This window comes from Xenopus laevis, chromosome 2L (assembly GCF_017654675.1).
Source record: "Xenopus laevis strain J_2021 chromosome 2L, Xenopus_laevis_v10.1, whole genome shotgun sequence".
Taxonomy (NCBI): Eukaryota; Metazoa; Chordata; class Amphibia; order Anura; family Pipidae; genus Xenopus; species Xenopus laevis.
The window spans coordinates 154,223,270-154,248,652 of NC_054373.1; the positions used below are offsets into that span (position 1 = coordinate 154,223,270).

Consider the following 25,383-nt stretch of genomic DNA (forward strand, 5'->3'; position numbering starts at 1 on the left):
CTCTCTCTCTCTCTCTCTCTCTCCCTCTCACTTTGTTTCAGTCTCTTTGGCTCCTATATATTACTCTCTATTACATGTTCTCTCTTTTTATCATATATTATTTTTTCAGTCTCTTCTTTTTTCTTTAACCATCACGGTTTATAGACGTTCAAGCACATTCTTTTCTGTATAAAACTGTCCCCTCGCTAATAATCCTTAGACATATGGGCATGATGTATAAACGTGGGCAGGTTAAATCCAGTGAAAACTTGTTATTATACCATATCTGTTAGTAAATCATATAGAAACCAACGCAGTGTTGGCATCCCTATATATGTGCAATAACTATTTGGCACTATAATTATTCCAGCTACCCCCACAGTTAGAGTAAAATATTTGATATTGACATGAAAGGTAAAACATATTTGTAGTTATGTTGGTTTGCTTTCAAGCTCTTATGTTTAAAGGCTTTTTCAACTTTGGAATTGATATATATATATATATATATATATATATATATATATATATATATATATCAGATGAATCAAAACGCATTCCTATGTAATATCTATATGTTTATACCTATTATAATAAGTGATATGTTATGAATATGAATGTTATAATGACCATATGGTAGTTGTCTGCCACTAGATATAACCTCACAGAGCTGTGTGTCTTGGGGTTACCCAACTGATCACTTTTAAATATAAGAGGCCACATTGCAGTCACACAATATAAACCGCTGACGTTACAATGTATGCTTTAAAATCATTTATTAATATTATTAATAATATTATCATAATTATTTAATTGGTTCACTTATACAATACAATTTTTTTATTGTATCCAGACAGGAGTCTCTGGAAACAGCTGCTACATTCGTAGTTTGGACACGTTTAACTTTGTTGATATGGAGGGAGAAAAAAAACAAAAAACAAAGACCAATTTTTCTTTTTTTGGGTTTTTTTTTTTACTTTTTTTTTAATATCTCAAGCTCTTGCATTAACAGATAAGATCAAGACAATAGATAACTTTACATTCAGTGCAATTGAGTTCTAAGCTACCTTATAAGCACAATAAAAGTGACACAAAAATGTGCGTCCAACTAGGCAGTTTTAGTTGTTGGGCAAAAAAGCAGCGACAGACAACGAAAAACGCGTTACAAAGACTTCCCAAAAGCATATCTCCTTCTATAGGTAGTGATAATTCTCGGTTGGTAGATACAGCTACTCGGTAGCTTGCACATGGCTCACCGAAGGAAGCCTGGTCGAGAAGTGATAGGATCTGTAAATCCTATAGTTGTTTTAGTAAAATGATTATTGCCTGATCCCTTTAGGTAGTAGATGGGGGATTTAAGTGCTCACACAACATTATGAAACTCGTAAGAAACTGGGTGCAGGGACATACAATGCCATTGACACCAAGGATGGTTGGGCCTGTCACATAGGGTTTTGGAAATGTTCATTATTTTTAGACAAGTTTTCAGGGAAGTGCATGACATGCTCCCTGCTGACAATTTCAACTTGACAGTTTCAAATGCACAGTGAGCTGCATAAAGTCCATACTTAAATGAGGACATAAAGAAAATAATACACCAAAAATAAAAATAAAAAACTAGGGTAAATACTGGCCCCTCCCCCCGCATACATGAATACACACGTCTAAATAAAACACATGTTACAACGCCGAGGCCACCAAACTTGTGTTCCTCGAAAAGTGAATAGGTAGTTGTTTAAATTTCACATGAAAGGAATTAATACTATTGTGGCTGTAGAGAAATGACAGTCTTGTCGGAAACCGTAGCGAAATCTCTCTTGACTTGTATTTAAGTTACTAGCCTATGTCTCAGGACCTGGAGGACATAAATAAGAAGTTAATGCAAATGTCCCATTTTTTTGTTTTAAATCACAACAAATTGCCAAAGAGAAAGGCTGGAGTTTGTGACAGGTAGTTACTGTTGTGTTTCCCCGTTCTATACTCTATAAAAGCAAATGAGAGTCATAAACGTCTTGGTTTTTTACATCTACCATAAAACGAGATTTCCGGGAGGAAAGTGACATTCACTCAAACACACACAATGGCCTCACACTCAGCTCTATTCCTTGCTCTCCTTAGTCTCCTCTTCCTCTTTCTCTTCTTCCTCGTTCCCTTCCTCCTCGGTTTTTTCTTCATCGCGGGCCCCCGGTAGCTTATCCTTGTTATTCTCTTTTTTCCATTTCATCCTCCTGTTTTGAAACCATATCTTGACCTGCCTCTCAGTCAGTCCCAGGGCATGGGAGACCTCGATCCGGCGCTTGCGAGTCAAGTAAGGGTTGAAGAGGAATTCCTTCTCCAGCTCCAGTGTTTGGTACCGGCTGTACGTCTGTCTCCCACTTCTCCTTCCGGGGGCTGTAGGGCAAAGCACAGCACTACATTACAACATCCCATTCCCATTTCGACTTTCAAATGCCACCCATCACACATATGGGCAACCTTGCCCACTCATCAGTGGCAGCCTTTAAATTAAAATCATCTCAGTGTCATTGTATTGCTAATGAACACTTCTGTTCTGTACTGTTGCCTTTAGGAGTGTAAAGAGAGTGTTTTGATCTCCAGGCCAGATCTCCTAGCTCATGAGCTTTTATTGCCTGAACCAGATGCAACTTTGCCTTTGCAATCAACAATTCAATATCTATCTATCTATCTATCTATCTATCTATCTATCTATCTATCTATCTATCTATCTATCTATCTATCTATCTATCTATCTATCTATCTATCTATCTAATCTATCTCTTTGTGTAGTTATTATACATATACAAAGTAACCTAACTATATCAAGCATCTATCTATTTATCTATCTATATATGATCTATTGTCTATCTATCTATTATCTATCTATCTATCTATCTATCGGAGACCCCCAAATGACACCAAGGCGCTTAAGGAAATATAAATAGTTATTGGAAAAAAATGATTCCACACTCAGTGGCTCATTAAAAAAAAATACAGAGGTTCCACCTACCCAAGGGACACTATCTACAATCTAAACAAATACAAGAGGTCCTCTGCACTAATATACATAAATAATTTGTATATTGCTTCAAGCTCCAAATTGTAAATTTTTTGAGGGTTTAACTTACCCAATCCTCTGCACTAAACCCATTATCAATATATTAAGAACATTGAGATATTTTGTGCCTTTTTCGTAGTTGGCTAGCTTAAATATATTGCAATATATGGAAAAACAATCCCTGTTTTTTTTTTAAAGGGTAAGGCTTCTTATTAGTAGCTTAAGACAATTATATATGACCCCCCCATTATACATATACATATATATATATATATATATATATATATATATATATACATATTCCAATACCACAGAGATCCGCACTCACAGGTCTTTTTTAAAATGTAAAAGTTATTTTATATATATATATATATATATATATATATATATATATATATATATATATATATATATATATATATATATATATATATACAAATACAAGAGGTCCTCTGCACTCAACCCATTATCAATATATTAAAGACATTGAGACATTTTGTGCCTTAAGATACTAAAAATGCCTTACCCTTTAAACGATATCCTTAATATATTGATAATGGGTTGAGTGCAGAGGACTCTTGTATTTGTCTATATGTATTTTGTGGTCACAGCCTCATTGCACCCCTGCCTAATGGTTTTAAAAATTAGTGGTGAGCACAACTTTCTCTTGTTTGTTATAATATCTATAATCTATGTATATTGAATTATGTATGGCCAAAAAATGTATGTAGCAAAAAAAACCAAAGCAAGACAGGGGGGTGATTGCCCTGCGCCTGCTGCTCTAGACTCTATAAATCAAAGAGCTAAGGGCGGTAACTTTAAAACACTTTTACGATCTTATTTTAGGAGCAGTGGATGAAATCTTGTGCTGCTTAATATTTTTTTTGCTGCTAAAATACCCCTCCAGTATTGTGTATACAGACAGATGTGTCTGGCTGCTCTATACACACATATGTGAGATTACTTTTGAAATCAGATCAAGTTATTAAAGCTGTACTGGTCGGCAAAGTTAGCAGCACACATTTGTTTTTTTACACTTGATTTCATGCTGATGTTCTAAACAGAGATCTCCAGAACCAAAGTTTAAGGCACTTGTAGGATTTCTGTGGAAAGAGCAGGCTTTGTTAAATACAATTTTATTTTCCTTTTAACTCCTCGGTCATTAAGATAAAGTGTATGGCATTAGGAAGGGCTCTGTGCTAGCAGCAAGCAAATAAACTCGTGGGAGCTGTTCTCCTCAAGGCAAGCCATAAAAATAACTTAGTTCATTGTGAGTTCAAAAGATCTGCACTTTAAAAACACCTTGATCCTTTCTGTTTCTAAAACTCGCTGCTGATTTGTGGAATTACAGGAAAATCAGTCTCCTTAGTGGAATTGCAAACTCTCTCTCTCTCTCCAGATTAAATTTATACTGTGGCTGTGCTATTGTTTTATTCTGTCAGGGAGAGAGGGGGATCATGGGGGAAACAAAACGTTAAAAGAACAACATTGAGAAGAAAAAAAGAAAATATCCTAACCGTGAGGTCTCATCCATGGGAACATGAGACTGGGAGACGAATTTTGATTTAAATGGCCTTGTCCTTCGCTAGTGTTAGTGTTGGAGGACGATTTACAGTCGGGGTACTGCACCACGCTTGCCTCTTGCTGGGCACCATAAAGAGATTGCCTGGGCAGCGCCTCGTAGCTATAGAATTTGGATGCGTCTCCGTGGCAGGTCAGGGCGCAGGGATTTTGTTGGTATCCAGAATTGGAGATGCTGGAGGTTCCATGGTGGAAGAACTCCTGGACATGGTGAGAGGGGTGCTGGAAGCCTGGAGCCGTGGCACTCGGACCGTACACCAAAGCGTGGCTCCTGCTGACACTTTGTGGGAATCGACAGTCGTAGTAAGTTGGTTCCAAAGACTCGCCGCCTTTGTACTTGGAGAAGAGAGGGTTTACAAAATAGGAGCTCATGGTTCTTGCATGTAAGGCAGAAAGCGACACCCCCTTCTTACTAATGCGGAATAGATCAGAGCAGAAAGGCAAAACACCACAAAAACGGGCAGATCAGGGAAATACAGTCCCCTGGGCTTGTGTGGGATTTTTTGGGATCAGAGAGGGGGGGGGGGTGATTTGGTGGCTCTCACAGACGTGTCATGGTGCCTGAGAGTGTGAGGCTGCTCAAGTCTCTGGGCTGCTTTGGTTTCCCTCGGATCAGTCGGTAGGTAGAGCTCTATCGCAATTTCTCTCCTTTACTGCTCCTTCCCTTTACACCACAGGCAAATTCCTTAAAATCCCGCTGGTGCAGCTTTCACACGCGATTTGTATACATCAATCCTCTCCTGCAGGACAGGCTAGAGAGAAATGACAAGGATTTGGGGGGGATCGGATGAGGGGGACGTGGAAAACCAGCCTTCAGAAGAGAAAAAAAAAATATCAAATGAATGAGGGAGGGTTATGAAAGGTGCGCATTAATATCTTTAGGTGCTCCTTGTTTCCAAGCCAGCCTCTTCACTGATGTGGGGAAATACATGCGCCGTGGGGTCACCCTAGGTAACCTCAACAGGTGAAGTGTTTGGGGTGCTGCTGCCAAGGGTGGCCACTACCATGACCACGTAAGGAGCTGGGCTTTATGGCTTGATAGAAAAGGAATATTTTGCGTTATTACGGGAGATACAGACAACTAGCCCAGTGTTACGTCACTTGCCTCCAAGCTCCCCCTTGGAAATGTCTCATACGCTTGTATAAGCAGTTGGCGTCCTATTGGAATTAAGAAAACACTTTAATACCCTTAGAACCCACGTTTACATAAACCCAAAAGGCTAAAAGAAAACGAGAAGCTCTATATAGCGCCCAAGGACAGCGCAATATAAGTTCCATGTCCAACTAGAACATTATATTATGCGCTTGGCAGAACAGAAGCATCTCGCAGCAATCAGCCAGGATCTCCTAAAGAATATCTGATAGAGAAGGGAAATGCCTCATTTTCTCGTTCTGTTGCTTTTCTGGAGAACCCGAGATCATGACAAAGAGAATGTACAATTAAAGGGCTTTAATTGCAATCTCATTGCATCTGGTGGGTTGGGGGAAGCAGCTCACATGCCATTAAAAGCAAAGTTATATCACCGAGTCTATTCCTCCCATCTGCTGGGGTAGAGCTTTTCTGCTAAACGCTCCATTTTAGGACAAGGTTTTACAGTTTAAACGATACACGTTTCCAACCATAGAGAATCTGCTATAGAAAAGTCTGGCTTTATGGCAGCACTAAAACTAAACTGAGAGATCCAACAACAAAAGCCTGACATCCGCATCTTTGCAAACATACACTCCCAAACTGGGATCTCTGCTGATTATACTGCCCCTGAATTGTACTTATTCTGTTCTATATAGCCACAAACTGCCTCATTCACAGACACATCCAGATACATAAATAATTAGAGAGATTAGATAGATAGATAGATAGATAGATAGATAGATAGATAGATAGATAGATAGATAGATAGATAGATAGATAATAGATAGATAGATAGATAGATAGATAGATAGATAGATAGATAGATAGATAGATAGATAGATAGATAAATAGATAGATAATATATAGATAGATAATTGATAGATAGATAGATAGATAGATAGATAGATAGATAGATAGATAGATAGATAGATAATAGATAGATAGATAGTGAGATGATAGATAAGATATAGATGATTGATAGATGATATATAGATAGATTAGATAGATAGACAGACAGACAGACAGACAGACAGACAGACAGACAGACAGACAGACAGACAGACAGACAGATAGATAGATAGATAGATAGATAGATAGATAGAGAGATGATAGACAGATAAGAGATAGATGATTGATTGATGATATATAGACAGATTAAATAGATAGATAGACAGACAGACAGATAGATAGATAGATAGATAGATAGATAGATAGATAGATAGATAGATAGATAGATAGATAGATAGATAGATAGATAGATAGATAGATAGATAGATTATTGATAGATGATAGATAGATAGATAGATAGATAGATAGATAGATAGATAGATAGATAGATAGATACTAGGTATCGAATTCAGTATACAGTATGTTTTGCACATGAGTGTGTATACACACACACACACACACACATATATGTGTGTGTGTGTGTGTGTGTTTGCATTGTCCAAATTAATACATTACACAGTTGCCCCGTAAATAACAATTTGATCCCTGACAAATAATATAGATTTTCTGCTCAATGCCTTGTTTCAAAGCTGAACCAGAAAACCCAGGTTAAAGATATATTTAGTTTGAAGTGTAACCAAGTACTGTAATTCCTATGGCACCATTTAAATACACGTTAAATTAATATAAATAAACATGTGTATGTATATAAATAAAAAAATATCCTATGAGGACATTGTTGTCAGCTTAAAGGTCACGGTGTAAGTAAAGCCCTTTGTTGCTACACTCCTTAGTTGTATTAGATCACTCCTTAGTTGTATTAGATCACCTCCAGTTACAATGCGAATTGTTATAAATGACAGCAAGTATAATAAACTCAATCTGATCATCAAAGTGCCCAGTAGTTATGAGCAGAGCTGATATACGGCGGCTAATACCTCTCTAATTGGTTATGATTACAACTCGGTGGTTTGTTTCTCAGTGCTTTGTATCAATGGCAGTTTTAACCTGGAATCCCAGTTATCATCACGGTGACCTGCTCGTAATTTGTGATCGATCCCATACACATTACATGCTAATCCACCATTCCTGCATGAAGGATGTTGTGCATATTTGTTTTGATTTGTTTTCTAACAACCTTTTAGGGGCCCAAAGGTGTAACTGGATGCAATGCAACTTTAATTGGTAGAAACTCTCTAAACTTTGAGCAATGGTGCCACCATGTGTCGAATATTTGCAAAACACCCGAACACACCCTAGCCAAGTCCCATATACCTGTTAGTAAACAATTGTAATTTTATTGCCCTGGTCTATAACTTTATGCAACTCTCACTCCTACCTGAGACAGAACCAATCCCTTAAACCCTAAGTAAATAAATTAGGACAGAAAAATGACTATGTACCTCCACTTAATACGTATTTTTTTATGCCAGATGGGGTGATCTGCTTATCTACATGAAAATTATATCGAGTTAATTCAGTTTAAATATTCACTGTATATCTTTATCTATCATTCTTTCTCTATGTGTGTGTGTGTGCTTTGATGTCACAGCATAACTGCAATAAATTATGTTAAATATGAAAGACAAACCCATTAGTTATTTAATTGATGACTATGTTCTGTGTTGGACATATTCCTCGCACAAAGTGGAATATTTACTACCGTTGTTCTTGTTGTAATTCCTCGCATTAACAATTGTAATAATAATCCTGCCAGTGCTGGTAATAATAATACAGTGTAGAATGGCCCTTTCTGGAATACAAACATTAATTAAAGAACAATGAATTAACAATACTTGCGTGTTTGTGTGTGTGTGTATTCAAGAGGAAGAACCAGCACTCCAGATTTGTGCTTCAATGTGGTTTGTCTTTATTTTACTTTACATCCAACGTTTCGGTCACCACTATTTTTTAAAAACATTAGGAGGGTTTACAATGAGGTTGTGACCACAAAATTCACCAATACAAGAGGTCCTCTGCACTCATCAATATCATCATCATATCATTATCAATATATTAAGGACATTAAAACATTGTTTAAAGGGTAAGGCATTTTCTTCTCTTTATTTATTGTGTTTTTTTCCAACAAATACCTACATTGTATCTTGATATACTTCTCTAAGGAGTAAGATCTAGTATTGACTATAAATCTAACAAAAAAAACACACCAAAAATAAATAAATAAGAAAAAATTGTGTTTCTCCCAGGGTAATTACTACTAAAGATAGTTCTAGACAATGTAGGCTTTATGTTGTGGTCTTAAGTTTATATACTTCCTGTATTATGCTTTTCTCTCTCAGACCTCTTGGCACTGCTTTTTCATATTCTAAGTTATAAGTTACTTCTTTTTGTACTTGGTAGATATTTCGAACGTCCTTTTTTTTTGCAATTCCTAGCTATTAGGAGTTTAAAGGGGAAGGTATTTTTAGTAGCTTAAGGCTCAAAATGTTTCAATGTCCTTAATATATTGATAATGATATGATAATGATATTGAGTGCAGGGGACTTCTTGTATTTTTGTGTATATATATATATATATATATATATATATATATATATATATATATATATATATATATATATATATATATATACAACGAGTATCCGCACTCCAAGGCCAATCTTAGTAGAAGGAGGGGTGCACGGTAAATCATGTATCCACCAATAGTTTCCAAACCAGCACTCCCTTTTGTGTTAAAAGTATAATCTTTTATTGTTGCACCATCAATACCCAACGTTTCGGTCCCTATTGGGACCTTTTTCAAGGACCCATATGTACCCATATGTGAGTGGATGGGAGTATAATAGGGCGGTGTATATATAATTTTTTTTTATGCTTTAAAATAACTGTAGTGCTCCTTTGTAAGACCTCGCACCCTGTATTAATGATGGATAATTGGATTTTGTTGTATGATTTACTGCACAAGTTATTAACATATGTATAACTTATATTTACATTTAAGTGGAGATAACCAATCATAGGGGTAAAAATGTCTGTTGGGGGGGAACAAACGAGCAACCACACACACACACACACACACACACAAAAACACACACAAACACACACACACTACTCCTTATGGTAGGGTTTATTGGGGCCATACATGATTACAGTTAGCATGGGCCTGTTGTTTGTTGCTTGCAGACCAAACATTCCAATAATTCCGTTTCAAAGAGCATACCTTATTTAAACCATAAAACAATTAAAGCCAGACGTCTAGCCAGTCCTATGGTCTTGTTTTGTTCACATCCATTCAAAGACACACATCAGTGAGACAAACTGGGCTGTAAAAGATGCCATTTGGAAGTGTATCTACAGGCAGCCCTAATCCCACATCCTGTCCCTTTTATCCGGGTTACACAGATTCTCAGATTTCAGTTTTATCCTAAAGTGAGAATATCTTGTGTGCATTATATGACACCAAATAATCTCTAACTGCAATTTTTTTTTGCCAATAGCAGCAGTAAAATAAAATAAAAAAAAACCTAAAAAACAGCATTAGATTAAACGCATTTCTAGATGTACTTGATCTCCCTATGTCTTTGTGCCTTCTATCTCTCTCTCTTTCTCTGAGTCTTTCTCCTTTTGAAAGATAAACTTCCCCTCATGGGACATTAAACTGATTGATCAATTGTCCCAGATCTGCCAAACTGACAATGACATCTCGAATCTCATCTTTCAACTAAGACTTGGCATGTGGAAAGTCTATTGCAGAATTTTTTGTGTGTGTGTCTTGGAATATGATGCATAAACTTTGCAGAATGCATGCAGGGGGGCATTTTATCTTCTTTAGCCAATGTTGCCTTTTGATCACTGGCTCATTTTTATATTCTGGTTCCACGAAAGAAAAAAGGAAAAAAGGGGGGAAAGAGTTGTAACCGTTAGGCATCCTTAGGTTTGCTCAAATCCGTAAATCTTTTCTTGACTTATTATTTGAATGACAATAATAGTGTTTGGGGCCTTTCTGTGCTGTTCAGGGGGAAGACAGCTCAAGCAGCAAGAGCATTTAAAAATAAAACGTATAAATAAAAATCAAACCTGGATCTCTTACCAGAGTATTTACGTTTTTATTAATATAATTATAGATTTAACAATTTAGAAAAAAAAATCGCCTTTGGTTACAAAATAAATAATGGAAAAAAAAATAACAATGCGTGCACTGTACTGCACTGCTGTTTCCCTTTAAAAGGCAGGAGATAAAAGTCATACTATAGGTGACATATTACAAAGGCATAATTAAATCATACAGCATAGTAGATTTGAATTTAATTCCCGATTGCAGTTGCTGTCGTGGTTTGGTTAACAGACACTAGGTGAACTATGCAGTGACTGCTCCTATAATCTGGATGGTTATAAAACACTAAACTCTTATCATCCAAATTTCCCAAATTAAACTGGCCAGTGGCAGACAGCGCTGGTTGAGCTCTTTGCTATTAATACGATTAATAACAGGCGATATGTTACATTCTACTTGTTAGGCTTTATCTGTCCTCCCAATCTTAAAATGTATTTCTGAATTGTTGGGTTATAACCTTAAATATACACTTGTAATGAGGTGTCTACTCAACAAGCACCAAATCTGATAGAAAAGCAAATAGGGCATCTTCCCTCACCCTAATCTACATGTAAATTATGTCGCACACTGTTGGCATTTTGGTATATTTGTATTAAAAAAGACACAAGCAATGGGAGACTGGTTAAAAGTAAAATATCTCCAAAAAAAGGTCTTGAATGTTACTAAGATCTGCGTTTTTCAAGAGGCACTTGCAGGAAGCAACTTAAATTAGGAATGTTGCTCTCCCTTATTGTCCGAACCTGACACTTCTCTAGACTTTCTCTGGCCATAAATAACACAGCCATTTATTGTAACTTGGAAATCAGATGCAAATTACCCATAGACATCCAGCTCTAAAAAAAAAAATCATCTTTTGACTACTGCTCTGAACAGGAATGTCCTGAGAAGGTTTCAGATACTAATACACAAATATATTTTATAACTCAATAAGTGGGCTTTTGTAAGACACAAGAATCGACTGGGGTTGTCATGTTAGTGGACATTGTTAGCAGTGGATCTTGAAGCCTCCTGAAAATAATCGTAAGTAGATAAAATAATCATATATATATATATATATATATATATATATATATATATATATATATATATATATATATATATATGTGTGTGTGTGTGTAAGTATATATATGTTTATTAGTAAGGTATATGTTAATTACTTTGATTCATGAGTGGGGAAAAGAGCCACAAACAAAGGCAACGAATTGTAGTGTTCTTGTCTATATTTACAGAGAGCTGTTCTACAAGCATAACATAACAATACAGAAGATTTCTGGCGACAAGAATAAAATACACAAATATGTACAATCCACTTCCAGAGACTAATAACAAAACATATTGGATTTGTTTTATACAAAATATGCACTGACAAAACTCTTGAAATAAAAATTAACACTGGATAAGTATAAGTTACAAAATAAAATTCTAAAAAAAAAAAAAAATATTCAAGTACTTTCTTGGTTTTAAAGACAGGGAAGGAAACATTTTAATTGCATTTTATAAAAGCCTGTGCTTCCAAAAAAAAAATGCGCCTGTGTTTATCTATTCTAAACACTGATCTCCACATTCATAGTCAGAAAAGTTTTTTTTTTATTTTGTCTCTTTTTTTTAGCTATGTATTGAGCCCAAAAAAAAAAAAATGTTTTCTTCACATATTTGTCATATTGAGGTTATACATATTAGTATTTGTGTTAGTCTCTAGGGCTGCTCCTTGTCGGGTTTCTCCTTGTTCATCTTCTTCATTTTCATCCTTCTGTTCTGAAACCAGATTTTAACTTGGCGCTCAGTGAGATTTAGCACCCGGGCTACTTCATAGCGCCGGTCCCTGGTTAGATACATGTTAAATAAAAACTCCTTTTCGAGTTCCAAAGTCTGATACTTTGTATATGGGCAACGTTTCTTTCTCGTAGAGCGAGCATGGATCCAATTCGCTACAGGGTTATCTAAGGCAGGAGAAGAAAAGACCATTGTAAAAATCACAAATTAATGGCGATGAACATGATATTTTGGCCCCATGGCTAGTTGATAGGGCAAGCCAGAATGCTGAGGATCTTAGCACCAGGAATAGAACAACAACAACAACAACAAAAAAACCAGAGCATTTTGTATTTTATTATTTATTGGGAAGCTGAATGGTTACATGTATTTATTGCGTTTCACATCCTGTAGGATTTTATTGACAACACGAGGAACAGAAGCCATTGTAAAAGGAATCATAAACAAGCCCTTTTCCCCCCACAAGGCCATAAAAGGTTGTTAACAGCTAGAGTTTCCCGGGCGCTGCACCAGCCCACCCAATTTATTTATTTCCCTTTAACGTATTTGATATATTTTTATCCGGCTGCCAAGGGATAGCTATGGCTCACTGCTTTAAAAGGGACCACGACAAAGATTTTCTATTACCCAAAGTGGATCAGTGAATGGAATCACTCAGACTGTGGCTCTGCAGTTGGGAGCACAGGGGATATGTGGTGTTTGGTGACAATAAACAATTCCATTGGAGAATAGCAGTAACATCTAGAAAAAATATTTAGATCATTTCCTAAAATCTGTAAAAAGATATCTAGATCATTTCCTAAACTGTCTCGTTAATCTGGCACTGGTGTTTATACATGATCTCCTCCATCCTAATTACAGCCACTGAGCGACTGTACCGCCTATGCATAATATCAAGTTTATTGTTTATATTAGCACTAATCACATGCCAGGCTGCCAGGTGCCTCCAGTGATGTGTCATTGGTACAGGTGTCTATAAATGATCCTGCAAATTGAATATGGAGGCTGCTTAAATTTTAAGATTATCCACTTTAGCTGGCCCTACTCCAGGACTGCCTGTGTATATCTGATATACTGTTCTCATAATCATAAAAACAAAACGTGTTTCCCTACCTGACTAGGTCCTATTTTCATGCTACAAGAGAGCATTCCCTTCTCTGTAATCTCTCTGCTGCTCTTACATACACAGTGATTTCATTCACACATCAGCATTGTTATATATATATATATATATATATATATATATATATATATATATATATATATATATATATATATATAATATTAATGAGTGATGAGTGCAGAGGACCTCTTGTTTGTATATATATATATATATATATATATATATATATATATATATATATATATATATATACATATATATGTGTGTGTCTGTGTGTATGTATAGTATGTATATATAGTATATATATGTTTGTGTGTGTGTGTATATATGTGTGTATATATGTATGTATATAAATAACGTGTGTGTGTGTCTGTCTACTGCCTCTATATATATATATATATATATATATATATATATATATATATATATATATATATATATATATATATATATATATATATATATATAAAACCTGTTTAGTGGAATTGGGAGGACAGGGCTTCATCAGACAGGTTGTGGCTGATCTGCCTGTATATGGTGCCTTCTGTATGCTACATGTAGGTTCTGATTCTGCAGCATTGGCTCCTATTGCTTCTTTCTTTTGCACAAATTTAGTTATGTGGCTGCATTGCTGATTCAGTGCTGGAGTAATAGAGGAATGGTGCAGACAAATAGTGAGGGTTCTCATGCACAAGATAGAGAGATGGGTCACAGGCATAACCCCCAATGCATCCCCTGCACGTACATCCATTTAAAAGGCTTTTTTCTCAGCTTGTTTCTTTCTGCCTAGCCTTCCTGCAGAGCCTGTGCTTTAGGGCTGGGCCCTAGTAAAGAGGTCATTTGATTTTATGGAGGATTCGGGCACTGGTTATAATTCCTCCTCCCCCTCTCCGCTTGTAAACAGGAATGAGTGCAACTTACTCGGGTCCAATTCCGACTTGTCCTCTTTGTGTTTGCTGGAAAGGATGGCCTCAGCCTCCGGGGAGGGAATGGTGTGCAGAGGTGGCCTGTCTCTGAGGTCTCCGGGGGATCCGTATATATAATCCGGGTAGCTGCGCCCATCACTGGGGCCACACTCTCTCCTGGTGGGAAATGCGTCAGGCTTGAGCCCGTAGTGCCTGCTGCTGGCTGCAAAGCCTGGAAAAGAGACGGTCCCTGAGATGGGCTCCAGCCAAGTGCGCATATATCTTGCGTCTGTTCCCAAGTGCGCCTGGTGGTGGCTGTATGGGTGGTAGACCACTGAAGACTGGGAGTGCACAGGACCCCAGGAGGTGGTAAAAACTGCAGGTTTCGGGGCAAAACTGCAGGAAGGAAAATCTCCACAGTCCGGGACTAATCCTGAAGGTCTGGCAGTAGCTGGGTGAGCTCCAGTGCTGGGGAACCTGGAAGCCAAGAGGTCTTCACTCTCATGGCTGATCAGAGAGTCCACATAATAGTTGCTGATGGGACCAGACGCAGACATTGTTCCCCCTTCTTTTACATTCATAAGATTATTGTATGAACTGTATGTGTACTTTTTATCTGCTCATAGAACAATCAGGGCAGGTAATTATTTTTTCAGCCTTTCACGCTTGTCATTGGCTCTCGCGTCCCACGTGATTGTATTTACCCAAAAAAAAAAAATACACTGTAGATCAATGCGCAGGTCCTTTCCCCTCTTTCTCCTTAAGGAAAGCTGAGCGGTCTGGTTTTAATAAAAAAAACTGATTAAATGAGGCGCACACCAAATCAGGGTCCCTTTAGGGTCTGACTGTGCACCCATGACTTTCTTACTTTTAAGGAGAAGGTGGGGAAATCATGGGAAAGAACGTGAATGAAAGGGAAGTAAGAATGTGAGAAGGGGACTATTTCTTGACGCAATCCATCTCTGTCTCTTCTTCTATTGCTGCCACTAGTTTCCAAGCATGGATATATATAGTGCAGAGGGAGACATAGCTTTTCATTACAAGTATATTATGATTCCTAGATTTCGTTTTTATAATAACTAAGACAGGAGCAGCATATTGCTATTTATGACACTCACAGTCCCTTAAAATTAAAAGAAAAATAGATTTTTTTTTTCATTCCCTTCTTCTCTGTGCTGCCTGCCTTTGCCTTAGCCTTTTCTGTCCTTTAGCTAGCCAGCAGGTAGTGAGCAGCGAGCCACTCAAGTTTAAAAGGGGGCAACAGAAAACAAGGAGAGACATTTACACAGAATTAAAGTGCTAAGCTACTCCCATCTCTCAATGAATGTCTGTATTCGTCTGCTGAGGGCTGGATGTTTTTATGTTCTTCAATAAAACATTTACGAGGATCATTCGATTGTTCATAAACGTGTCGTTCATTAAACAAAACTGCAGAGTTGGATTTCAACTGTAAAAAAAGCTGCGGCTCCCCATTTTTTCTGGGTGGAAGGAGAGCTGGGCAAGGTTTCCATGAGAATTGTGCACTAAAACAACTTGGAATGTCCCTACTGTCCGCATTTGCTCTTGTCAATAAATTCCTGCTAACTGTGGAGGCAAATGCCCTTACATTTCGAAAAGTGCTTGTGTCACGGGCCAGCTGTTATTAAACAACATATAATTTCTTTGTAAACGTGACTGTTGACAGATGCAATTTCCAAATCACACATGACCCTCATTGTCTTTGTTCCATGTAAAAACAATTTCTATAATACATTCACTATTGTACATTCTCTCTGCCAACACACCGGCCCTTTCTACTGCTTGTAATAAATAGCTATGCTGGGAAATAATCAGTTGCAATATGAAAAAGCATTGCTGTCGGTACATATTGAAATGTACGAGGAGAAAGTCCATTTGTGGCAGTGGCAATCAGCAGTTCCACTCCTTGTGCAGTGGGAAGAGATCATTGGGCACCCAAGTGACTTTTCATAGAAAACACAAGCGGTGTAACATAACGAAACACGTACATTGCTCAGATAAAATGAAGATGCACAATTACATGGATATTAAACAAGTGTCTGTATTTTTACCGTTCACATTACACATAGCCACAAACTGTTATTTGCACAACTCTTATTATACTCGCCTGTCATTGTGTCTCGAAATAATCACAGGCTCTGTCACTGCATTTATTATTTTGGGTTATTTAACTGGTACATGGCCAGATAGTATCTGCTAGCAATTTAATACCTAATATTACTCAGCCTCCTAAGTGCTGGCTACCATATCTCCTTTATTCATCTGACAGCCTTTGCTCCAGGGGCTGTAATATTCTCCCCATGACATTTTCTCACCAATAAAAGGTATTTTTGTCTGCCAGCAACATAGTCTTTATACAACAGCTGATCCATGCTTTATTCCCCCTCCTGCTCGTGTTTGCTATATTGCAGCATCTAACAGGTTTATTATATACAGAGACGGGCTTTGGAGCTACATCAGAGCGTTGCTATTGTAGGCATGCATTCTATTTATCTGTACATAGTTGAAATCCTGCCTGATAGACTTAACATTCTTATTGTATTGACAAATGCACAAATCTATTCACACCCCAACAGCACAAGAGCCTTTCAGAAACAACGCACAGAATTATAAAGTGGAGGCTTAGCCAGAATATTTCAAAACGTTTTGTATTAGACTCCAAAAATGCCAAGTAGTTGTTACCCTCAGATATCAAACAGCAGAAATGGACTGGGCTATATATCCTCCAAATTCCAGTCCTATGTAAAACAAGTCAAGCACTAATTAGTAGTGAGATGCATCACATATTAACACCATTATTAGAATTCTGAATAATATGCGCTCAGCGCTCTCTCTGTCTCCTAATGCATTTCTATTTTCGCTGTAGAGAAAAAGAAACCAAATATCATCACATTACCTTGTATTCTGCTTCCAGCTGCTTTGGGGAAGGTGCTGTTGTTGAGAAATAAAATCTCCATCAACGTCAAGAATCTCGGCAGAATGGCACATGAGCCTATCCAAAATTGTGTTGTCTTGCAGGCCTCTAATGATCTCCAAGATGTCCAGTAATTGTCTCCTACCTGCACAAGGTCTATGTCATCCTTCTACACAACCCAGGTCTCCTGCACAGCAGCCAACATTTGCTTTGGAAATATGAAGACTCCCTCTCTATCTGGGCTCCCCTGTGCATTTTATTGCAACTTGCCTTGCTTGGATTATTCATGTACAGGATGAGGTATAAAATGCTACTGTCATGTTGCAAGGAATGCTTACTCATTCTCTTCTCTACCTTCCTCAATAAATAACCCAGGCAGCTTTCTATTTCCTTTGCAAATCTGGGTTATATTGTTATATTTGCCACTAAAAATAAAAAAAGGGAGCTGCAATCAGGCCAGGCGAGTTTTAAAAAAGAAACACAGGGGAGAGAGGTGGGAGGAAACTATCATCTTGGGCAGTTAAAAAAAAAAATCCAAGACGGTCTTGAAGTCCCAGGCCTGGAGGAATAAAAGGAAAGCCATTCAAGTGAAGAGCTTTTTTTTTTTTTTTCCTCCCCACTTTTATGAGTTTACACTGGGACGCTGTAAAATTTCGGACGGGGTGGGGAGGGAGAAGAATCACCTCAGTATAATATTCTGTTAATGGGAGCTCCAGCACCCTTTGTCCCCGGATTTCCAAAGGACTGGACGTGGTCTGCTTTATCCATCATGAGCTGGGAGACTGAAGGAAGCAGACGCATTCACGCCATACTTGACAGACAGACAAATGCCGTCTCCAACCATCCATTTTGTGGCTTGACTGTGCTCAGGGTTTGGTTCAATAAACACCGTCAAGTTCGGTTTAAAAAGGAAAAAAAAATGTGCTCTATTTTAACACGATGGCATTTTGGGGCTATTAAAATATATGCATAACATTCCCCAATCCTATGTACATTTTCTGGAGCCCTGCAAGGTAAATAAACAACTTTTGCAATGGTTTTGTGTTCGGGCGATGTAGCCTCGCAGTTTTCTGTGTTCTCCAGGGTCTCATAGTTACACAAGGTTTGCTATGTGCTTATTAAATAGCCTTGTTTAGAGCTGCACATAGCTGGGGCTTTGTCACACACAAGCTGCTAGTCACTTGCATTGTTAATTGTATCTGAGCTTTGCATGGTGCCCTCCAACATTTTATTGTTGTTGCAATACTGTATGGATTTTACTATGGTTTCAATAGGTTTTTGGGACATAAACAGCAATAAAGCCATTGCAGATACCAGCCTGAATAATGTGCCTATATAAATAATACATAGCCGATATACATTATCCAACAACAGAAATGCAACTGAGCAACTCAGGAGCAGCTCTGTCTACTATAGCTAGCTGACACTCACTGCTCAGGGTGACCTATCTCAAACTACTGCTGGCAAAAGAATCGACACCCAACTACCATGACAATGTAATGCCTATTATATTAATTACACAATTACTATTAATTATAATAATATACAACAGGCTGGCACAGTTACTTGTTTTTACACGTACACGACCACAATGATGCCTTCCTATAAGCTGAGACTGGTCGCTCTGTGGCAGCCAAGAGATTGTCCTGCTTGCAGTAAATTTGCTCTGCCCAAGAAACCAACTATCAAAAGAAAGTGGCCAAAGAAGTCAATAAGGTAAATTTCCTGCCATAAACAGGCCAGGTCTCCTAAGGGCTCTACCTGCCCTGGCAACAGGGAATTTCCATGTGAAATGACTTTGGATTCCAAACCAATTGTAGTGTTGTTAAAGTAGTGTACTAAAAATTCCAAAGTGCAATTACTGCCTGAAGATCCTTTTGGCAGTCGCTTGCTAAGATTTTTTGTAACCCAACTGCTATCGCCTCTAATTCCGGTTGTAGATGAACAGACATGGCCCACACCAGTTACTATTCTACTTCAACCCCCCTTGCATTATACCTTCCAATTTAAAGCACTGGGCGTTTCATAAATGAATTGCTTAGTGGACCACTCATTTATTTATTTATTTTTACTTCATTTAATTCTTAACTTTATTTACTTCATTTCATTCTTTAATTTATTTACTTTATTTGGTTTTTCACTTTATCCATTTTTCAGATTTGTTTATCAGATTAGAAAATCAAAACACAGTACATTAAGTGAGCAACATGGCTGCCTCCCTGCCTAAATACTGCAAGCAGAAGAGGTAAGCTGAGGTTTAAAATATGGCAGTCTTTGCAGTGTTTTAGATAAATGCATTATCTCCTTCCTCAACTTCTGCCTCGATATATAAATATTCATATCTGGGTGTAGGTGTTGGTAAAGTCAGGTATTACTTTATAGACCTGAACAAAATACAGGACTGAATTTATTAATTGGCATAACATAAATCATTGAGTTTGGCATTTATGATTCTAGTTATTTTGCTAAAACAAAAATAATTTTAAAGAGAAGCAAAATAAAAATGTGACTATGTTATATAAAAAATATAAAAATCTGCTTGAATATTTTAGATCAACGTAAAAACATAATAGTTTTGCAGATAGAGGGGTACAAGAAACATGGAAGGACATACAGACTGATGGATGGATAGATAGATAGATAGATAGATAGATAGATAGATAGATAGATAGATAGATAGACAGACCGACAGGCAGACAGAATGATCTCTGTCACGGACATCATATCCCAGATTATTTATTGGTTTGTCATTTCATTTTTTTCAAGATGCAGAATACAATCTGTGCATTATTTTAGTGTCAGTTATTGAGTCATAAAAGAACAAAGAAAACAGTAGTAGGCCTTTAACTTGAATGCGATTCTTTTTCTTCTTGTTTGTAAAAAATATTTAATGAATTTCTCAAGACAGACAAAGCAGTACACAACATGCCTTGGGAGGTAGGTTTGCAAACTGTGAAGAATGCTAATAGCCCGTCCTGTAGGCAACAGGCCTCAAGACCTTTCACACATTTTAGCTTGTATGATGACGAATAGCCGACTCCAGCAACAAATATCAGAAACATGGAAAAAATGCAACCAGTTTCAACCCAGGAAACACATAGTCTGTCTACAGCTGCAAAAGAGCTTCATGCATTCAAAACGCAGAATTTGTTTACATAAATCAGGGCATACAAATATGTGGGTATTTTGCACAGTGGATGTTAATGTGATATATTTATTAAAGGGGAAAAAAATCTTTCCAGCATAATAACATTTTAAAAAAAATCAAATTAAATTATATATTTAAATCTATATATAAAAAATATATAAAATACATATGGTATATAAAAATGATACAACGAATACAGAGACTTTGGGGTTGAGACCCTAAATATTGCAATCAATCGGTTGTTAAATCTCATTTGTTGCTGGGATATAATTAGATATAATCAGACTCTGTCTAATGAGGCATGTGTGAGAAAAATATGTCGACTCTGAAGTCTGCATCTTTATTAGTTAGATGGATGGCGAGTATTAGTTTGTTGACAATGCACTGTTGCATGGTTGTGTATTCTTAATATACCACAATCAGGAGTAAACACCAATTCAGTGAAACAAGTTGTAAATAAGGTCGAGGAATAAGATATTTTACTTATAAGTATGTCGAGAATATCTGGGTCCCTTTAAGATTCGTTGCCCTGTTTATTTTGTGCTTGTCAGCATAGTTGGTGCAAATGGCAAATTCTTTCATAATATTATGCAAAAAGAACATCATTGATTTTTTATTTGGATAGATAAAATGCACAGATATTATATATATGTGTATATATATATATATATATATATATATATATATATATATATATATATATATATATATATATATATATATATATATATATATGTTTTGGGTTTTTTTTATATATATATATATATATATATATATCCTGTAAAGGAAGTTATGTAATGAAAATAAAAAGTATAAGATAACAAAGTGGAACGAAATAAAACATCTGGGAAATAAAACGCCCTGATATAACAATTGCAGTCAGACAACCCCAGACTGCTCTGGCTATGTAGTTAAAAGTGCCATAAAATCACTTTCAACTGGTGCGTTATATTGCAGTGTGTCATTTCACAAACCTAAGCCATGTTCACAAATGGGGGGTGTAGATGGATTTGTACAGGCGCAGCTCCAATTGCAACTTATAACAACAGTCTACCCCCATTTGATTTCGATGTAAAATGCCATAAAGTCTGCAAGAATGCTGGAATCTTGATACATTTGCGATGTAAGCATTTAATTATCAATCTCTTATGAAAATTGTGGGGGAAATACATGTTTTCTACAGGTATTGACATCATGCATGTCCATAAAAGAGGAACACAAAGTTGCACTATTTCTCTTGGCTAAGGGTAACTGATTCTGCAGCTTACAGGCTCCTAAAAGAAGTATTCTCCATCTCAGCTAAGGTGCACTGAAAACGTAATGCCACTGTCTCACATAGTAAATGCTTGTCTGGTGCGAAAACTAATATTTATCTATACTCCTCATTTCCTGAGACATTCAGGCAAACAATAAAAAGGAGTAATTCAAAAGCTATTGCTAAATAAGTCCCTGTGATCTCTGTGCCAGTAAACAACGCAGTGTCTTTGTTGGAGCTTTCCGGTTTAGGGGCTACAACTGGATAATTTTATAGGAGTTCTGAAGGAGGGCTCCTTTTGTCTGCCCAATATTCTGAGAAGCCTCATTCTGGCCAGAGACAATAGCAAGGAGAGCCACCAATAGTGGAAGTATTGCACCAGATGCAAGGAAGTCCTTGTCTCCCTGTCCGGCTAGCAGCAACATCCAAGTAGGTATCTTTGCGCATTACGCATTTTGCCTCTCACTTGCCCTGTGTTAGGGAGTCCCTTGCAGCGCCTGCAGCGTTTAACGGAAATCGTTGCACTTGATGAAGACTAACTGACGTAATTAAGGCAGTTTCTTGTTGCCGCGTTAAGAAAAAGCAATCCCAACAACATGAAACTACCTAAACCACAGATCAGCTGGATACAAAGATGCAACATCCACAATTCCTTGTCAGATACAGAAGAGGAGGAAAGCGAGCAACAAAAAAAAAAAAAAAGATGAAACATTTAAGCACAGAATGCAAAATCCACCACCAACATCCTCCTAAAAAAGCCTATGAGACCCAGATGGGAGCTGCGACCCCCTTGTGCCAGCTGCAGAACACTAGGGGATACACTGCTCCTAGCAGCCACTGCACAACGCATCTCAGTCGCTTCCACATTTTCATCTCTTTCATTTAGAAAACCTTATTAAGGAGATGGGATGTGCTCATGTGCTCATGCCTAAACCCCCCTCCCCAATTCTCAGATATTCAACACATTTAAACGAGGTGGTTCCATCACATCCTCGTCTGATTCTTATCAAGATACATCTCAGCATTCAAAGTGTCTGACTTCAAGGCATGGTCCTTCCAAAGCCTCCGTAAAGAAATGCATTTAACCAGTTATTGCTGGCTTGCCTGCCACTGCTCTCTTCCCAGTACACAGCTGCACAAAAGGGCAGGCGTTAATAGCTAGGGGGGAGATGTGTTTTAGCAGCCAGACAAGGTGTCCTGAAATCCAATGATTCATTAGAAAATCAGACACTCCATGGTCACATACACAGAGGCAAAATCTGTAAATAAAGGATGAACGAGTTCACAGTGCATGGTCAGAGGGGTCTGCAGCCCAGGCATCGTATTCTCCCACATGATCACCAAAAAGCAAAACTGAAATTTTAAAAAATCCTCTAAAGTCCAGGTAACCAAGCACACTGCTTCCAAATGCCAGCTCAAACACTGCACACTAAGCACCCAAATCACATCCACCTGGTAGTTTCCATTGGTCAGTAAAGGGAAATACTTAATATAACAGTTAATGATCCTTAGAAATAGTAAGAAATCGTATTTCTTACCTTTTCTGCAGCTTGAGATGTCCTCCCTTCCATGTGGTGTTAGGAATTCGCCCCATATTCCTTTGTCAGGCTTGTGGCATTGCCTGGTTGTTCCTTGGCACATGCACCGCTTTATTTCTCTTAAAACAGAAAAGCCAAAGCCAAAAGTAGTGTGTATCCAAGGATTGCCACTTAAGCTGTGAGTCCGTTCCCTCTTCTGGAGTCACCTTTAAATGCATCTTTTACTGCTGCGGCACATTATATTTGCAGATCATAAAATCCACCTCCAGCGCTTACCAAGACTGTCCTGACATTACTGTTTTATGACCTTGACTTATTGTGGTCACCTGGATAATATTTAAATCAACGTTATGGTCTCTCACTTCTATTAAACCAGCCAAGGTACTCTAAGCTTTAAAAGGATGATAAAAAAAATAAAATAAAAAGAATTATAAAAAAAAAGGCAAAGTTAAAATAAATAAATAAATGCTAACACTGAAAGATGTCTGTCTGAGAAACAGGGCTTCATTATAATGCAGAGAAACAATAAGTCGGCTCGGAACAGTTCTATCAAATTTATTTTTCTCCACAAAGGAAAATACATGCAAAACTTACACATACATGATGATTTTTTTTTTTTTTAAATAACGGTCACAAGAATTTTTTTTTTAAAGGAGTAGCAATACTATTCTCCCCCCCTCCCTTACTTAAATATGCAGTCGCCCAGTTAATGGAACTGCACAAGATATTATATTTAAGTGTATTTTTATATATATATTTATATATATGTAATGTCCAAAACCTCACTTCAGCAGCTCATTTGCAAACATTTAAAATCAGTTTGTCATTCTGCTTCGCCATACAATATACAGGTTACACCGATGGAGCAAACTTTAAAACGCAATTTTTTTTTTTGGGCATCCGCTATAAGGTAATTTGCCAAAAGAAAAGTTATAAAAAAAAAAAAATGTCTCTCAGTTTGTGCTGGAAGTAAATAACTTAAAATGCCTTTTCAGGAGCTGGCTTTGTACATAGGAACAGGGGATGCAATATATGATCATGCTTTATATCGATGTTTATCTACAGCCTGGAAATAGCCAAAATAACAGGAGGGCTACTTAACGGTAATACTTACAAGTTGTTTTTATATGCTTTTCAATAACAACTTAGAAAACGTACAATTCGATTGGATTTTTTTTTTGTTAGGAATTTCTTTTTAGGGTGGGGTAGGGGAGTTGCCATTTCTGTCTTGGGGTCTTTGTTTTTTTTTTGTTTTTTTCTTTCTTATTACCCTTTTTTTTTTGTTGAAGCTCAAGTAAAATTAAAATTGGAAGTCAGTTCCCGAATTCGGTTCTCCCTGTTCATCTTCTTTAATTTCATCCTGCGGTTCTGAAACCAGATTTTCACTTGTCTGTCTGTTAAGTTGATACTCTTACTAATCTCTAGGCGGCGCTCGCGGGTCAAGTACATATTAAACAAGAACTCCTTTTCCAGTTCCAGCGTCTGGTGCTTAGTATAAGGACACCTTTTCTTTCTTCCGCTCTTAGCTGTCAGCCAATTTCCTGCAGCGTTTTCTGCCTTTATATCCTCTGTTAAAAATAATATTTAAAATATAAGTAACCTGAAGTTTTTGTGGGGGATTTTTTTTTTTAAATTTCACATTAAGTCAGTGGCAACATTAGGCAAAAATCAATACACCAGCAGACAAATTCTTGCATTTCACTTCAACACAATACATATTATTATTATTTTTATTATTATATTATTCAGAGTATTCATGGGGGGGTGGTGGCAAACAGGCAGTAAAACAATATCACCATCTCACTATCACAGAGCACAAAATCTATACAAGAGAAAGCTGAAACTATCTGCCATGACCTAACTAGGGTATAACTAACTGTGTGCGATAGACTGCATCTTCTAATTGAAAAATAAGCAGTGTATAACTGTATATATATATATA

The 25,383-nt window shown here is 37.2% G+C and overlaps 4 protein-coding genes and 1 long non-coding RNA gene across 5 annotated transcripts in view; 1 reads left to right on the top strand and 4 right to left on the bottom strand.

The window, feature by feature from the left end:
- Window positions 1-23,553, bottom strand: part of LOC108708637 (homeobox protein Hox-C4) — a 97,048-nt gene extending 73,495 nt beyond the window's left edge. The window contains exon 1 of the mRNA XM_041582584.1: window positions 23,442-23,553. The gene's annotated coding sequence lies outside the window, so the exon portion shown is untranslated. The remainder of the gene's footprint in view (window positions 1-23,441) is intronic.
- On the bottom strand, window positions 939-5,426 carry xhoxc8 (homeobox protein pXhoxc8). Its single transcript, NM_001090259.1, is given in 2 exon segments — window positions 939-2,367; window positions 4,549-5,426. Coding segments are annotated over 2 exon segments (729 nt in total). The 5' UTR covers window positions 4,985-5,426; the 3' UTR covers window positions 939-2,074.
- Window positions 11,973-17,485, bottom strand: hoxc9.L (homeobox C9 L homeolog). Its single transcript, XM_018247556.2, has 2 exons — window positions 14,585-17,485; window positions 11,973-12,707 (listed from the first exon to the last, which is right to left on the bottom strand). The coding sequence occupies exons 1-2, from the start codon at window positions 15,147-15,149 to the stop codon at window positions 12,463-12,465; spliced, it is 810 nt and encodes a 269-aa protein (XP_018103045.1). The 5' UTR covers window positions 15,150-17,485; the 3' UTR covers window positions 11,973-12,462.
- The window catches only part of LOC121400054, a 4,732-nt gene continuing 808 nt past the window's right edge, over window positions 21,460-25,383 (top strand). The window contains exon 1 of the long non-coding RNA XR_005965515.1: window positions 21,460-22,332. This is a non-coding gene — a long non-coding RNA (uncharacterized LOC121400054). The remainder of the gene's footprint in view (window positions 22,333-25,383) is intronic.
- Window positions 24,081-25,383, bottom strand: part of hoxc10.L (homeobox C10 L homeolog) — a 4,448-nt gene continuing 3,145 nt past the window's right edge. The window contains 1 exon segment of the mRNA NM_001090479.1: window positions 24,081-25,009. Coding sequence (NP_001083948.1) covers window positions 24,732-25,009 — 278 coding nt within the window. The 3' untranslated portion in view covers window positions 24,081-24,731.